This window comes from Rhipicephalus sanguineus, chromosome 1, assembly GCF_013339695.2.
Source record: "Rhipicephalus sanguineus isolate Rsan-2018 chromosome 1, BIME_Rsan_1.4, whole genome shotgun sequence".
In the NCBI taxonomy this organism is placed as follows: Eukaryota; Metazoa; Arthropoda; class Arachnida; order Ixodida; family Ixodidae; genus Rhipicephalus; species Rhipicephalus sanguineus.
This window is the reverse complement of record NC_051176.1, coordinates 329,704,910-329,721,664: the sequence shown is the minus strand read 5'-3', so window position 1 is coordinate 329,721,664 and position 16,755 is coordinate 329,704,910. Positions and strand designations below refer to the sequence as shown.

The window sequence follows — 16,755 nt, the reverse complement described above, 5'->3', positions numbered from 1 at the left end:
AGCAAAATTGAAAAATTTCGGGGGGGGGAGGGTTTGAACCCCCCCAACCCCTCCCCCCCCCCTGGCTACGCCTCTGTCCCTCTGCACGCCTCAAAGCCAAATGAATCGTCGGGTGCCTTCTGCACATCCCCAGAGGGGATGAACACTGATCCGACGTGGTTCACACAAGTGAAGGCAGTGCACACAGATGTGCCTTCTCGAGAAGGCACCATATGTGCTTTCTTGTGTCCGTGTGTAGTTTTGCGCTATATCAAAGCTGTTCAAATGATTCACCAACATGCCCACATTGCAACCCTCATCCAGAATTATGTCCTTTAGATTTGCTGTGTTAGTTGGCCAAGAAAAGAATGCCTGTAGTGCTTCATGTACCCTTTGAAGGGCAATTTTATTAGCATTATGCTTTTTTGTTTAATGCTCATTAGGATACCACGTTGTGCTAGCATGAGAAGGCCGCTGTGCTATCTCTATGCCCTTTTTACAGCAGTTATGGTTATTTATTTACGCTATATGAACGATCCGGTCGAAGAAAGTTAAGGAAGAATGAAGGCAATGAACTTAAAGAATACAGAGGCATGCAGCAAGGGTTATTATGTTGAGATCTATGTACTTAGGTATAGTGACTGAAATGCTCACGCAACTAAGCTTGCCCAATCTGTCACTGCGGCGAACAGTGGCTAGACTAAAATCCATTTCTTTATCGAACTGTAATTGTTTCAATTTTGAAGCTCTATTGTGTGTACAAAACAGAATGTCAAAGACTTCATGATCCATCAGATGTAGCCACAAGGGCCAATATACTATGCCCATAGCTGCAACGGTTGCTCCCTCTTTCAAAAGTGATTGAAGATTGGAATGTGCTACTGCAAAGCATAGCCAAAATTAATTGTCTAGAAGTGTTTCAAAAATTGCACTATCCTCTTTTTTTAAATGTAGCCATGCTCGAACACAATTTGCGATGGCTATTGGTATGGCTTTCGATTACAGCATATGTACCTTCCTTGTACAGTGATAAGCAGCATGTGTATTATGACATGATTTGTACTGGTTTCACATTATGTTGGCGAAGTTCCTAGCTATGGTGTTGGAAATTTTAGTTCACATATGGTACAGCTGTTGTTGATTGCAGTATTCGGAGTCTTTGTTACATTGCTCATCCTTGGTCATTATAATGTAAAAGTGGGTATAATTTAAGCAGACATATTTTACTTTGTTCTACACAATGTCTCTATTAAAATATACAAAAAAATCTGAACTGAGGTACTGCTTCGCTGCTCGTGCAATGCGATGAAACATTTCCTGGTTTTCGTGAGACACAGGTGCACTCGTGCACTTAAATTTTCGCGTAATTTTTTTTTGTCTTTTTACGAGAATAGCCTGATGGATGCCCGGGATGGGAACAATCTCTATATAAATCAGATGTGCAATGAACTTCACCAGGTCGTCTGGCGTCACCTAGCTCTTTCCATGAGCCACCTCTCTTCGCATTGGTTGGCATTTCAAAATGTGCATCCAAGCATATTTATTGGTATTTTTGCAGATAGTATTGAAAAAAAAAAGAACGAAATCAGGCACAGTCTTAAAACGTCTCTCGCCGCTCTGTAGTGCGGGGCCGAGATCTGCTCCGGCGGCCTTCGTGTCGTGAGGAGAAGCTTTGCAGACGACACCAGCACATCACGCCCCAGCAACGTGTGGACCTCGCACGTAATCAGAGTAGCTCAAAGATTGTGCACAAAGGTCAGCAGCTACGCATGCGCGGTGGAGGAGACCACTTGAGGCCGTAAACGAAATCAACCCCTCAACGGCTGCGGATGTCCTGACGCAATTAAGATATCGTCGCCATCAGAGCTTGAAGCTGAGGTGCTGTCATCTTCGGACTCAAAGCTCCTCATCACTAAATTCAGGTGTGGTTGCAAGATAGTTTCGAGTGGCGCGCGTTTATCCCGGCTCAGGTGCGCACCCATGTGCGTGTGACGACGCCATAGCAGCGACTAGTGACACAGGATGCGGCTGTGTCTGATATAACAATAGAAGTAAAACCGAAGCTGCTGGAACCTGGCTGAATAGGTCACGTCCACACGTCATACATGCGGCGGACCTTCGGAAATAATTTTTGGTAAAATAAATCTTCCTAGACTTCATACAACAGCTCTCTAGTGGATAGCTGGCATAAATTTCAGGCCATTATTATGCTCAACGCTGTCAGATTGTGAACCGAACGCCATAATTTTTGACTTGCAAAAGTTCTTTTGATTACAAAACTTTGATGTTACTGAAGCATAACCCCAAGCGGCACGCATTTCTCTCAAGTTCGTCAGCCAAGCGCATTTTCCCAACAACACACGCACATTGGTTCGCGCAAAGGTCTGTCAAAAATCACTATGTTGGCAAAACGGGCAAATTCAAACTGATTCTGAAAGTTCAGTGGCTGGACTAACTAGTAGGAGGTGGTAGGTGCTTGAGAAGCAATTTCAACATGCCAAAATCGACGTTTCAAAGCATTGATCACCGGTAATCGATTTGAATAGGTGCGGTAACGAAAGAGTTAAATAATCTTCGACAGGCCAGAGTATACACGGATTGATGCCAAATTTCTCTCGGCAGCTCCTGAAACAAAGTCTATCTCGTCTTGTGAATTGTCTGGTTTTTGCGCACAAAATTTCCGATCAGCTATGCACCATCTCGCCGAATTTCAAGTTTTGTTAAAACAAAGTATAGTTGAGTTCAAGGGCGTCCGCAGAACTTTTTCCAGGGGGGTGCATCAGCAGAGTGTGGGGGAGGGGAGGGGGGCATACAGCATAGGTAGCTTTTGTTTCATTGCCGTGACATGACCGGCAAGATTAGTCCATAGCAGTATGTAACGTGCAAAGTTGGCTGGTAATCCTGAATGATGTTTCACGCGGATATGCGGGACTGGAGTGTGCTAATTAAGCTATGTAGCTTACTGCTACTGCATAGAAAATTATTATCCAAAATTCCAAGGGGGGCAGCTGCCCCCCCCCCCCCTTGCACCCCCCTCCGGACGCCCATGGTTGAGTTGAAAAGACAGTTGAGTAAATTCTGGTCAAAATGAGGATCAAACCCAAGGCCTCCTGATGTGAGAAGAACACGGTTCTCAAATATACGACGGCTTGGTGATTCAAGCTGAAGAAAGGGGGGAGGGGGACCTCAGGCGAAGCTCTTTGTCTTTAACTTAATGAAGTCTGTTAGTGACATGTACCGATGTCATGAGAATCGCTTCACTGTGTGACCCAAGAGCACGGATGCATACGGGGCCTAATCCTAAGCGTTGAATATGGAGGGGGGCGAGGGGGCTCACGCTCCCCCTCCCCGGACGGCTTCACACGGGGCAGGAAACCCCTTCCCCCCCTTGCACAGTTGGATTGGGTACTCGCCCGTTGACATTGGATTGTGGTCTGTCCTGTCTGGCAGCTATTTCACGGGGTCCGTTTATTCCCGTCTTTTTTTTTTTCTCTCTCTTTTCAGGCTTCTAAATTTTGGATCTTGGGCCAGTGAGAGGTCAAACATTCAGTGGAAAATGCCTCTCAGATGGATATATATGTGCAGAATATCTTGTCTGGATGAACAACTTAAGTGCCCGCTTCAGCTATGACAGGCTTAAAAAAAAAAAAAACCGAAGACAATTGCGCTCAGTGAAGGTGGGTGACCACCGGAGATCATGGGCTTAAAATCTCCTTTGGGAGTTGTCTAAGAGTTGCGTAAACGTAAAATTTTCTTGTAAATCATGGCCTTCATTAGAGCACTGTTTTTGGTCGGCATTGGCATTGAGTCTTCTTTCTAGCATACACCAGCATCTTGAGCAGCCCCTTAAAGAGCACATGGCAAAATGCATATTTAGCATCAAATTTTCACAAAGCCAGAATGCTGCTTTCGTGCGGCATCAGCACTGCATCTTCTTTCTAGCATGCATGCATCAGCATCTTGAGCTTTTCCTTACGAGCACATGGCAAAATGCATGTTTTGCATCAAATTTTTGCTAATGTGTGCAATTCTGTATGTCTGCTTATTAATTTACATGCTACCCTGCAGGCAGCAGGGGGCTTTTGTTCCACCTCCAGTACTCCGTCGTATCATAAGCCGCGACAGGCGCGCCGCCGAAGCGGGCAATGGCAAGACGACAACCTCGGTTGTTTTTGGTCTGCGCATGCAGCAATCGGCTGGAAACTAGCTATAACGTACAGCTCCGCTGTAAGAAGCCTTGAATCGCATCGCGACACCTCTTGGTTTTCAGACAACAAAAATGCTTCTGAGAATAGAAAGCATCCTCGACGCAGCCACTTAGTGAAGGCTTTCACGCAGACTTGCTCACCAATAAAAAAGGTGCGATTTCTTAGATGTCTACAAATGGGTGCCCTTTCGACCTGCCTATAGATGTGCCGAGAAAAGAAGATGGTAGGCGTTTTCGATTGTTGATTAAAGGGCTCCACCAGTTCTGTCACCGAAGAGCGACTCAAACACTCGTCCAGAAAACAGCTTGGTTGAAAAATTCGTAACCCCAGCTTCACACAAGGTGTAGTTGGTGCCAAATGGTATTTGCTGCAAACTGAGAATTATTTTTGGCCATCATAAATTGAAGTAAATCGTTTAATTAAAGGTCCCAACATTACCCCACTTTTGCCTGTCTGGTGCATGTTTTTGTAATAAAGTAAAAGCATGACAATAGGAATTGCCCAAGAAACCGAATAACAGCCGCAATAACAAAGGGGCACTCCTTTGAAACAAAAGCCTGTGGGTAAGAGAATGATTGGGCCTCCGAATGATGCGCTACTCCTGTGCGCTATGCTTCGTGCGCAATACAATAAGCTACTCTTCAGGGGATAAAAATAAATCTGGAGTGTCCCACTAGAGCGCTTCATAATGATATCGCGGTGCTAGCACATAGGAGACTAAAGTTATGTTAACATTTACAACTTCAAGGCTGGACTGTCCGAAAGTTATGCAGAAGAAAACTGACGCCTATGAACCCAATAACGCTCGCAAGTTCCACTCTTAAAGGTGAAGCTGAAGCCTTCTCCAAGTTTTTGTTAAAACTGCTATCGTTATATGTGGGATCAACTGTACTGTTGTTTTTTTAAATAAAATATTCGTTATAGCATTGTGCAATATTTCATTCACTTATTGTGTTATACTTCTGAATGAAATATAGGCTTTTTTGATAATTGACTCTGAACAGGTATTGCTTATTTTTCTTCTTGGTATTGGGTATTCTCATTGATTCTCTGCTGTGCAAGCTTTTGTATTAGAGCAAGCAAAGTAATTATGTGGCTGTGGTATTTGCAGCCAGAAGATCGGACAGACATGTCTGGACGGCATCGAACGAATGAGCCAATCTCAATGTTTGCCGCTGAGGAAGAAGTTGATGAAGACCTGTTTGCAGTGCACACACCACCAGCGCATCTGGCTGACAGCCAAAGCAGCCACAGTGTCCAGAGTGCATCATGGAGCATGGGGGTGAGCTCACTTTGCCTTGAAACAGTTGTGTGACTGTGCACCAGCATTAGTGCTGGGCTTCACTTTTCAGGGTTCGTACAGGTCCTTGAAAACCCTTGAATTTGAAAAGTACATTTTTAAGACCCTTGAAGGTCCTGGAATTGTATTCTGTCCTTGAAGAGCCTTGAATTTCGGAACCAGTGTAGTCTAAGGTCCACAGTGCAACCTGATCTCTGTTGTAGATTAGCGTCGATGTGGCAAACTTCCCACTTTAGAAACAATTAATACACTTGCGCGAGTTTGCATGTTGGCTGTTCATACGTTGTCCTATCGTTCACTTCACTGCTCACCCGGCGATGCGTCCTGTCTTGCTTTCTCTGTCTCTGCTTACGACTTCACTCTTGTCTCCTGCATTTACAGTCAACTGCCGATTTTTCGGACTCCCTAGGGACCGCGAAATCGTCCGAAAAATCGGGCAGTCCGAAAAAACAAATTCGTGCTTTTTTGTTCCGCTTAAGCGGTCAGATCGCCACAGCCACTTCCGAAATAGCTTTAATGCCTCCCAGTACAATTATCAGGCATTTTGGTGCGCGCCCAGGCTCTCGCAAATACATTCGGTACCTGCCGCGAACCCCGCTTAATTACGTACGTGCCAACCGCCACTTTTGCATCTCGTGATGAGCGCCGCTGATAACAGCAAAGCGCGGAATAGATTACGGCTATCTCGCATGAAGCGTTTGTAAACAATGACGCGGAACACAGACTGTGGCGGAAGAGCGGACGACTCGTCCGGCTTTCCCCGATGCGTGTGCGCATGCGCACACACATCGCCGCCGATACGCAGCATTTGCTGCCGTGTCAAGCCGATCGTTTCTAGTTGTGTGCAGTACATCGCCAACTAAGCTGACGCCGTCACTTTACTGTTGCTGTATCGTACGCACGCATTTATCATGAAAGGGTTCGTGATGCGCACTTAAGTTCTTGACCGCACACGGGCGCGGCAATGGCGAGCTGGTTTCGTCCGCGAAGGCAACGCGTCTATGCGGCGCGCTTAGTGGTCTCGCACAAAGAGGCAGCAGGAATGGCGGCGCTGCGCATTTGGGTTCTTGCCTATTAAATGCGTGCAGTACGCATGCAACTGCGCTAGGCCATGTGCACTACCGAGCAGTTAACTGAAGATGCTTATCGTAAGGGTTGTGAGCGATTAAGTCGTACTGGCGCGTTTGCCAGCTGCCGCCATCACGCCTCCGTGCATTTCCGCTGCTTATCCGTAACATCGTCGCACGGCGCCGCGATAGCGGCCCCTTTGAATTTCTGGTCTGCTTCGCCCCATAACGCTTCGGCATTGCGGCAAAGTTGACTTTCGGACTCTGCTACTGTCTCAAACAGAACGACTCGCGCAAGCGCTGGTTCGAACCTACGAGATGATAGACGCGGCAGGGGTGGGGGCTTCAAATAATGCCTTTCGGACCTGCCATTTGGGCAGAAAGTCCGAAAAATCGGACGCGGAATAGCTTCAGCGTCCGAAATTTCGGACTTTCTAATACATTGAAGTCTATGGGGCTGGTGACGGTGCCGCGAAAGGGTCCGAATTTTCGAGCATGTCCGGAAAATCGGGCGTCCGAAAAATCGGCAGTTGACTGCTGCTTTTTTCCCTGTCAAGCGAGCGGTGCATGCGGTCCAATGCAACGATGTCAAGCCTTGCTAATACTAGAGAAGTCTCAGCACCTGTCTTGAACATTTGTGGTGCATTTGGAACTACTTTAGATGACATCAAGGCTAGATTTTTCTACAGTATAATAATAGTACAGTTAAAACTCGATGTAACAAAACCTGATTTTATGTAGCTACCAAGCTAAGGAAAAAATCTGCATTCCCTGGCAGGTACTTGCGTTGTTGTCAACCCGAATTAGCTAAACTAACTTGGAATTAAAACTGATTTAATGAAGTTTTTTTCTGAAAGAAATTGTCAGAAAGAAGCACTTACTTCTTTCTCTTTTTTGCACAGATGGGTTTCTTCTTCAAGCGCGGGCACTAACGCTATTGCGTTAAAACAGCTATCACCCATAGTTGCAACACTGCTTTTATTTTGACAAGGCTATACGCCGCCCGCATGCATGAAACAATGGACTCAACAGTCGGTAGCGCTGTTACGTACCAGATGGTGCTACGGGTGGCAATGGTTTATTGTTCCTTTCAACGCTCCCACAGGAACACTACTGTGTGCATTTGTTATTTTATGATTTATGGGACAGATGACGCTAATCGCCTCCTCACAACTTTCTTGCTCGCCCTGTTCGCATAATCACTGCATTCGTTCTCCCCGTCTTTGCATTTCGGCTGCATGCTATAGTTTCACATGACTGTCTACCTGGCCTGCATCATCCAGACCACTTAAGTGAGACTTAATGTTCGGGACACCTGAACAGACTTATCACGCGTGCACGCGTGGGTTAGTGGCAAGTACAATGTCGTGGTAGATTTTGGGTGTCTCTATGTTACAATTTTAGGTTTCGAAGGACTGAAAAACCCCTTTCTCGATTTTACAAACTTCCTGATATAATGAAGTAATTTGAGCGTGGCAATGACTTCGTTAAATCGAGTTTCAGCTGTATATGTATAGGTGCGATAAATTTAGTCGGAATTTGAAACATTGTTGGGTGATTCCACGTAAGATCGAACAAACGATGGCTGGTCGACCTCTCAAATTTATTTCAAAATTTTATATATTATTGCCTGATGAGTGGAAAGAAGAGATCCGCAATTTGTTTTGCCGAAAAAAATTTTTTCGAAGCACAGGAAATCAATAATGACGAAGAGGTGGAGTGGAGCGCTCATCCGCTCTGCTGTTTTGGCCAGCTTTCGTTATGAATTGCACAAAATATATTAAAGTTAGGTAGCTGAAATTTCTCTAACTAAATATATGCATGTTTTTGCTTCTGCTCAGGTATTTTTAGTTTTTATGTGTAGTGTAGATGTTTTTATAAAAAATCTCAAAATTGGCCCAGGAAACGTTATTTTCTTTACTTTGAAGGTCTTTATCTCAAAAAAGCCTTGTAGCAGAGCGACAAAAATTACGCGTTACGTTCTTCTCATACTTATCTACCAAACTGCCGAATCTTATATTTATATAACTTTTCAGTAAAGAGATACGATCGGGCTAATTTCAAGAAAACACCGAACAGTGGAAACTTCTGAGGAAAATTAAAAAAAAACCCCATTTTTTATATTTCTCAAACTTTGTCCACTTATTCTCCTCCACATCAGCTTTCACAATCATTGAAAACATGTTGCATAATTTTGTTGCACTAATAGTTACGGCCCCTCCAATTAGACCCTTAGGCAAGGATTGGCAATTCCGACTTCTTGCCCAGCAAGTGTATAAAATGCATGCAGGATTGAATTTTTTTTTTGTTTATTAAAAAGGCCAGCAGTACCGAAAAAGGTGTCGACGGCACTGAAGACGTTAATTTTGTAATTATTTGGTCACTGCAGCGGCCACGAGCGCGGGGCTACCAAGCAGGCGCACGCACACCCGAGATGCTCGCTGTAAGAGACGGCGCAGTGAGAGCTCGTTTTCGCATCCTCAGACCGATTGAGTTCGAAACAGCAACACCTCTCGGGTGACTTGAACGCACGTGCACAGGTAGTCACAGTGATCTGGTTAACGACGTCAATTTCTTTTTCAGGGGACATAAGAATGTCATCGTTCAACTGCGCGTTCCATGAATATCTTTGATTGCAGTCGTAGCAAAAGCACGCGTAGCACAAGTAGTCCGTCTTACTGACAGTCACTGATCTTGCGGGTGTTAAACGTTCCTTCAAAGCATGGATGTCTAGTTCTGTAACTCTGCGAAATTTTGGCTTCTTTAGAAATACTCACAGCTACAGCAAAGAACCTACCAGAAACGTACATCATTTGGACTCCGGGTCACGAGTCCCTGATGAAAAATAAGGCAGCCGACGCTTCCACCCGAGCTCATGTTCATCGGGCCTTCCCGCAGGACGCACTTAAAAGGAAAGATGATGTACCCAAAAAGTACAGCGACATCTTGCAACACTACAGGCTAGGCCGAAGAACTTATCCGCCAGCTCTCCTCAGCCTAATTAGGGAAGAGACAGTAATACTCAGGAAGTTGCAAACAAACACTCACGTTCACGGTATATTACTTTACCGTATCTCACTGACTGAGCACTCGTACATCTGCAAGTACTGTGATGTCCCGGACACTCTATGCCATATGGTACGGGGATGTATACAAAACCTTAGCACCGCTACACTAACCGAAGAGCAGTGGGAGGCCAAGCTATCAGACCCAGACCTGAAGAATCAGCGAAGCCTGGTTCAACAGGCACGAGATGTGGCGAAGGCCCGCGGCTACCTGGAATAAGGAGGCCGCCCACCTTGGGCGCACAGTGCGCTTGCTCAAAATAAACGTTTATTCTCTCTCTCTCTCTCTTGCAATAATTAAGCTTCTTGTGCTTCGTAAGGTAGTCTCCACAATACACTCACTCAGAGCTATACTTTCTCGCCATGAGACGCACAGGAGGAGTAGAGTAAGAGCAAAGCGCAAGCACTATCGGCACCGAATAAACTGTGAACAGCGGACCGAACGCGCGGCCAGTTCAGGCCGTCTGCTGCCGACATCTAAGATAGGCAAACGCATCCGGTTACCGATAGTTTTGCTTTCCTTTCCTTTGACATTCCATACTTTGCTTTGCCACTGGAGTGCCACGTTCATGCTTTCCACTGATCGCAACTAGCGCAGCGCCGTTTCTTTGGAAGCAGCGTGCGTGAAGCGAGCGCTCATAGCTCCCTTATAGAGTTTTCATCTTTCATTCATCTCCGCCGTGTTATCAGCGCCTAACTGCGATGCAAACAGAGGGCGGATAGAAGAGCGTAGCTCCAGTGCACGTGCGTTCAAGCCACCCGAGAGGTGTTACTGTTTCGAACTCAATCGGTCTGAGGACGCGAAAACGAGCTCTCACTGCGCCGTCTCTTACAACGAGCATCTCGGGTGCGCGCGCGCCTGCTTGGTAGCCCCGCGCTCGTGGCCGCTGCAGTGACCAAATAATTAAAAAAACGTCTTCAGTGCCACCGACACCTTTGTCGGTACTGCTGGCCTTTTAATAAAAAGAAATTCAATCCTGCCTGCATTTTATACACTTGCTGGGCAAGAAGTCGGAATTGCCAATCCTTGCCTAAGGGTCTAATTGGAGGGGCCGTAACTATTAGTGCAACGGAATTATGCAACGTGTTTTCAATGATTGCGAAAGCTGATGTGGAGGAGAATAAGTGGACAACGTTTAAGAAATATAAACAATGGTTTTTTTTTTTAATTGTCGTCAGAAGTTTCCACTGTTCGGTGTTTTCTTGAACTTAGCCTGATCGTATCTCTTTACTGAAAAATTATATAATTATAAGACTCAGCACCTTGGTAGATAAGTATGCGAAAAACGTAACGCCGAAATTTTGTCGCTCTGCTACAAGGTGCTTTTCAGATAAAGACCTTCAAAATAAAGAAAATAACGTTTCCTGGGCCAATTTTGAGGTTTTTTATAAAAAAACATCTACACCAGACATAAAAACTAAAAATACCTTAGCAGAAGCAAAAACATGCACATATTTAGTAAGAAAAATTTCAGCTACCTAACTTTAATATATTTTGAGCAATTCATAACGAAAGTTGGCCAGAACAGCAGAGCGGATGAGCGCTCCACTCCACCTCTTCGTCATTATTCATTTCCTGTGCTTCGAAAAATTTTTTTTCGGCAAAACAAATTGCGGATCTCTTCTTTCCACTCATCAGGCAATAATATATAAAATTTTGAAAAGAATTTAAGAGGTCGACCAGCCATCGTTTGTTCGATCTTACGTGGAATCACCCTGTTATTGTAAAAAAAAAAACTCATTTGGATGTCGACGATGTGGGTGCGCTTTGAAGACGCGGACAGGGAAGAGACAGGACACACACTGTGCATGTGTGTCCTGTCTCTTCCCTGTCCGCATCTTCAAAGCGCACCCACATCGTCGACATGCAGAACCAACTAGCCCAATTAAGTGCGCTGACAAACCTCATTTGAATGCCGTTTTTGGGTCCTTGAAAAACGTGTGGCAGACCCTTGAAATTCCTTTATATATCCTTGAATATTCTTGAATTTTCTTTTTTGAAACCTGTACGAACCCTGCTTTGTATACAGTAAAACGACCCGGTCAATTCCAAGTCTTCTGGCTCGAGAAAAAAATATCCTGTTATTTGAAGACAATGAACAAACAATACCCAGTCGTAATATGGTATACAATTAAATGTGACGTACTTAGTTGCTTGGTGCACTCTACAAAGAGATACTGTAAAACCATTATTTCGGACATCACACAATGTGACGTTCACTTTTTGGGTCTGATCTGCATGTGTTTTGTCGTAAATGTAGAGGCCTTGAACAGTGTTCGTGCTATTCGTCCTGTCATCTGGACAGTGAGGCTATCCCTCGACTTGTCAAATTTTGTATGGCCCATTAAGCTGCTGTGAAGAGTTTTATTTATGAAGTACTAAACCGCAACTTTGCAGCACCTCACAGTAATTAGGCCTAGCCTAATTACCGCTTTAGATCAAACGGGATTTGTGTAGAGAAGGGGCTGGACATCACAAGTGTGACGTGGAGTTATATTCCACAGGCAATTAGCTGGCTCACATACTACCATGAATGCCTCACATGTTTGCTGAATGGCTTCCAAGCGGGCATAAAAGTTCATGAAGCAAATACTCTTTCAAGCTGATCTTTCACAGCACAGCCTAAACTGTCAACCTTTTTGGAGGTCACGGGAGAAACAGCTGCACTTCACAATGCTGTACAAACTTATGCACACTGTGCAATGATGTGATACTCTAAATTTATCAATGCAACAGATGCGCAGTGAAATATACAGCATGTTTCAGTGAACACTTTCAGAAATTCTGAAAAATAATGAGCTATTTGAAAAAAAAAAAAAAAAAAAAATCTGGCGGTCCCACGCATTGTGGGAATCACTTTCATGCGAAGCACTCGGGCAGTGGCACCCTTTGCCAAAACTTTCGCTTTGAGCCAAGCGTTACAAGGTGGTTCGACGTCTTCGTGTAAATTTTGTAGCTGCACGCATATCGTGTACCATATTTTCTGGTGTATGAGACACACCTTTTTTTCGATATTTTCGCTGGTGCATCTATACTGTGGTGCATCTTATATACGCAAGAAGTCGTGCGATTCTGTGAGATCAGTAAGTTCGTATTTAATTCGTGAGTACGATAAATTCAGTGCAAGAGCATTCATAAAAATATATCTAATTTTGTTATAACAATGAAGCGGCTGTGGTCCTAGATGTCAGCTACTTGACATTCAAGCATTGCGGCGACCACGAAGTTACGCCCGCAATTAAAGCCACCACCGTCGCGTGCCCCATTGTACTGACTGGTTTGTTCTTCAGTGAAGCATTAAACCCAAGAAACTGAGGCAATAAATAAAAAAGGGCACCACAACGGTTCATTGTAACGCTGTAGGGCCCACAATATCAGTTACAAAAGTGAAAATACCAACTTCGTTATCATCATCATCATCAGTTTCCGTGTGAGACATCGCTGCGGTCCAGCAGTAGTAGCAGCTTCCGGTTTCCAGTTGCCATTTACGTTTTGTATGCGTGTGTGCAGGTGGTAACTACAGGGGAGCTATTCTCGATGTATGCACTTAGTGGACATATCCACTTCGGCGGAGGGCATTCAGTTACTCGAAAAAGCGGTGAGGCGGTGAGCCATGACATCCTGGCGCTTTTTACCACGTCGACGCACCGGACCCACCAGCACATTCCCAGCGTAAAGAGAAAGAAAGTGGATGAAATGTACAGTAACAGGACACATAAAGAAACTTGACAAGTCTGAACTTGCGCACGAACGTTTTCAGATGTTTAAGAATGATGCAGGGAATGCATGCCGACCTTCCTGGTGTGTCAGGCGGCCAGCCACATTAAAACTACCGTATAATGCCGATTATAAGTCGACCTCCCAACTTGCAACCCCTTCTAGGGGAAAAAAAGGTTGACTCCGAACACAGTCTCATACTGCGGCCATAGCTCACCAATAAGTTTTTCAGAAGAGGGAGTGATGCATAGAAACATTTATTTGCCCGTGAAACATTGCTTACGACTCGTCGTCGCTTGAGAGAAGGACGCAGTCACGGTCATTTCCATCGTGTGAGCCACTGCTGCTGCTTGCCTTCGGAACGGGTGCCGGTGCGCCCTGTTTCAACGTTGCTTTCCGACTCTGCGTAGAGGATCGCTTGCCTCTTGAAAGCAGCGCTGTTCTGTTGCCGACGTAGCAGTGGCATCTTGGCATCCGTTTGGCAGCGTCGCAAATCGCGCACACCACTGCTCACAAGCGAAGCGAAATGCAGAAATGGCGAACAGGCGTGAGTGCAAAAACACGCGAAGACGCTTGTAGGCGCATGTGACTGGTCATGTGCTTTAGTTCCCCGCGAAGTGTTGCCAGCCCACACGGACGCCGATGGTTTGTCAACGAATCATTTCTATTGTATGAAAACAAAACTGCAGGGCGCATCGCAAGGTAAATTCCTCTTTATTCATAGAGCATCATTCGCCCTCAATCAAAGGTTTAAAATGCTGCTTTCGAGACCGTGTTTCCCAAGCAGTTCGCATTAATGCCGCGCGGCAGTGATTTTTGAACGCGCTCCGTAGTTGTTTCGCTATAGTTTCGCGATTGTCGTGGCAGATCACAAAAATATCCGGCTTCGGAAGCGGCGCACGCGCGTTGGGAGATAGCTGTTGCCGCGACTCCGCTGCCTCTGCGGCTGATGTTATCGATGCGTCGAATAGCAGGAAATCCGAGGACAACGACCTTTCGTCGGACCCCACAGATAAGTCGACTTTACGATTCCGCGTATAGGTCGACTCCGATTATAGGTCGACCCCCGAACTTTGGAAGGTCATTTGATGAAAAAACAACGTCGACTTATAATCGGCGATATACAATAATTCAAAGGCTAACATGATTAGAGTTCATGCACGGCCTCCAAGGTGTGCGTCTAAAAGCGGATCTCCGGGGGCAGCATTCGTTGCGGTGAAATGCATTCCGTCCCTTTGATTTGTGTCGAGAGTTGTGACAGCTTCGTAACGTTAAAATGATGTGGTAGAAGAAGGACCAGAATCGGGAAGCGTGCTGCTCGCCGAGCTCCAGCGAATCGGTGGAGGCCGAAGTGGATAAAGATTTTTTCCCGCGAAAGTCGAAAAAGTAGGAGATGCATCTTATACAAAGGTGCGACTTATACACCGGAAGATACGGTACTTGCAAAGGCACACCGAGTACACTGGTGTGTAAAGGGTAGCTCATGGTCCGACGTAACTTCAGCACTCAGGTTAGAGCAAAGACGTCAGTCTCATCGCCACGAAGTGCACGCTACACGGCAATGACGTGCATATTGCCGCGCGTCTTATTTTTCATTGAAGCTTCTCCCACAAAGACTGTGGGCAACGCGCTGCGCAGGCCGCGCCGCAATGTGTGAGAAGCTTCGCGATTGTTGTAGAACGTCCTGTTAAGATTGCGCGCCACACGCGAATGTTCCAGCGTTGTTGAGAGATAACGCCGCCACCAGCGATATCGCTGGAAAGTTCGATAGCGCCTGTATAAAAGCCGACACGCTTGACCGCTTGTCAGTTGATCGACGGACGCCGCTTTGTTCACCGCAATTCGTGCTCATTGTGCATCACTTGTAAAGTGACTATTACGTTTCTTGGCACAAGTTCGCCAAATAAAGGACTCGTTCTTATCCTACTGACTTCTACCTTTGTCCACGTCATGACCACGTGACATCTGGTGGAGGTGCTGCTTCGCTCATGTTCCGGTCGCCCCCGTCAGGCCGTGAACCCAGTCCGGGCCGCAACGAAGACATCGACGCCTACCCCGAGCAGCGAGAAGCCGCAGCAATCAAGGACTACCTCCAGAATACGAGCCTTTACCCAACAAGGCCAGGAAGACCCCGACCATGACCACCACAACAGCAACAATGACAGCAACCATGCCGCCTGCACGCGTGCTGCTTAAGCGCCCAAAGGAACCACCGACCTTTCATGGATCATCTGCTAAAGACCCGGAAAGTTGGCTGGAGAACTACGACCGTGTCGCCGTTTTTAACGAATGGACCGATGAAGACAAGTCACGACACGTCTACTTCGCCTTGGAGGACTCTGTCCAAACTTGGTTCGAGAAGCAAGAGCGAAGCCTCACGACGCGGGACATTTTTCGCGCAACATTCCTTGCCACATTCACTAGTGTCATCCGCAAGGAGAGGGCCAAAGCTCTGCTGGAAACCCATGTGCAGCTTCCAAACGAGAACGGGGTGCTGTACGCGTAAGAGATGAGCCGACTGTTCCGCCACGCTGACTCTAACATGTCCGAGGAGAAGAAAGTTCGCCTCCTCATGAGAGGAGTCAAGCAGGAGCTATTCATCCAGGAATTCGTGGCAGAAGCGACCACCATCGAAAAAAAAACACTTGAAATGCAAAACCACCAGTACAATCAGGTATCGATTCATGACTATCCAGCTGCTCATTCTCTCGGCTCTGACGATCTGCACGAAATGATACGAGCGATCGTGCAGGAGGAACTGCGCAAGCTGTTACCCTCGCCACAGCCTCATGTGACCTCAATTGAAGACATCGCCAGAGAGGAAATTCAGCACTCACTGGGAATCCCTGAACCAGCCCCAGGGGCGTAGCCAGAAATTTTTTTCGGGGGGGGGGGGGGGGGTTCAACCATACTTTATGTATGTTCGTGCGTGCGTTTGTATGTGTGCGTGCCTATATACGCAAGCAAAACTGAAAAATTTCGGGGGGGGGGGGGTTTGAACCCCCCCCAACCCCCCCCTTGGCTACGCCCCTGACCAGCCCCACCGCAGCCTCAAGCCACGAGCTACGCAGCTGCTGCCCGCCGTGCCGCTCCTTCTCCCCACCCTCGTCAAGACGCCACCGCCATTAGAGTGACCTAGAATAGGGGGAGTGTCCAAAGCGCCGCGCGAATACATGGGAGGAGCGAGGGCCTTTTGCGGTGAACTTCCGCGCCGCGGCGCTGCCGTGCCGGACCCGTGGGCTTTCTCCGCGGCGGAAGCCGCGTCAAAGCGGCGAGCGTCTGCTACGCGCGTGATATTTTGGCCGCTGTTAGCTAACATTGTAGAAATTTGGGCAACATTTAATACTGGGTCACTGAAACGTAATACTGCAGCGACTTATCATACAGAGAACGAGTTTGTGTGTTGTGAAACGGGGTT

The 16,755-nt window shown here is 46.4% G+C and overlaps 1 protein-coding gene across 1 annotated transcript in view; it reads left to right on the top strand.

The window, feature by feature from the left end:
* LOC119379533 (WASH complex subunit 2) overlaps positions 1–16,755 on the top strand; it is a gene marked incomplete at its 5' end in the record, with an annotated part of 624,148 nt that overhangs the window by 369,534 nt on the left and 237,859 nt on the right. The window contains 1 exon segment of the mRNA XM_037648828.2: positions 5,299–5,469. Coding sequence (XP_037504756.1) covers positions 5,299–5,469 — 171 coding nt within the window.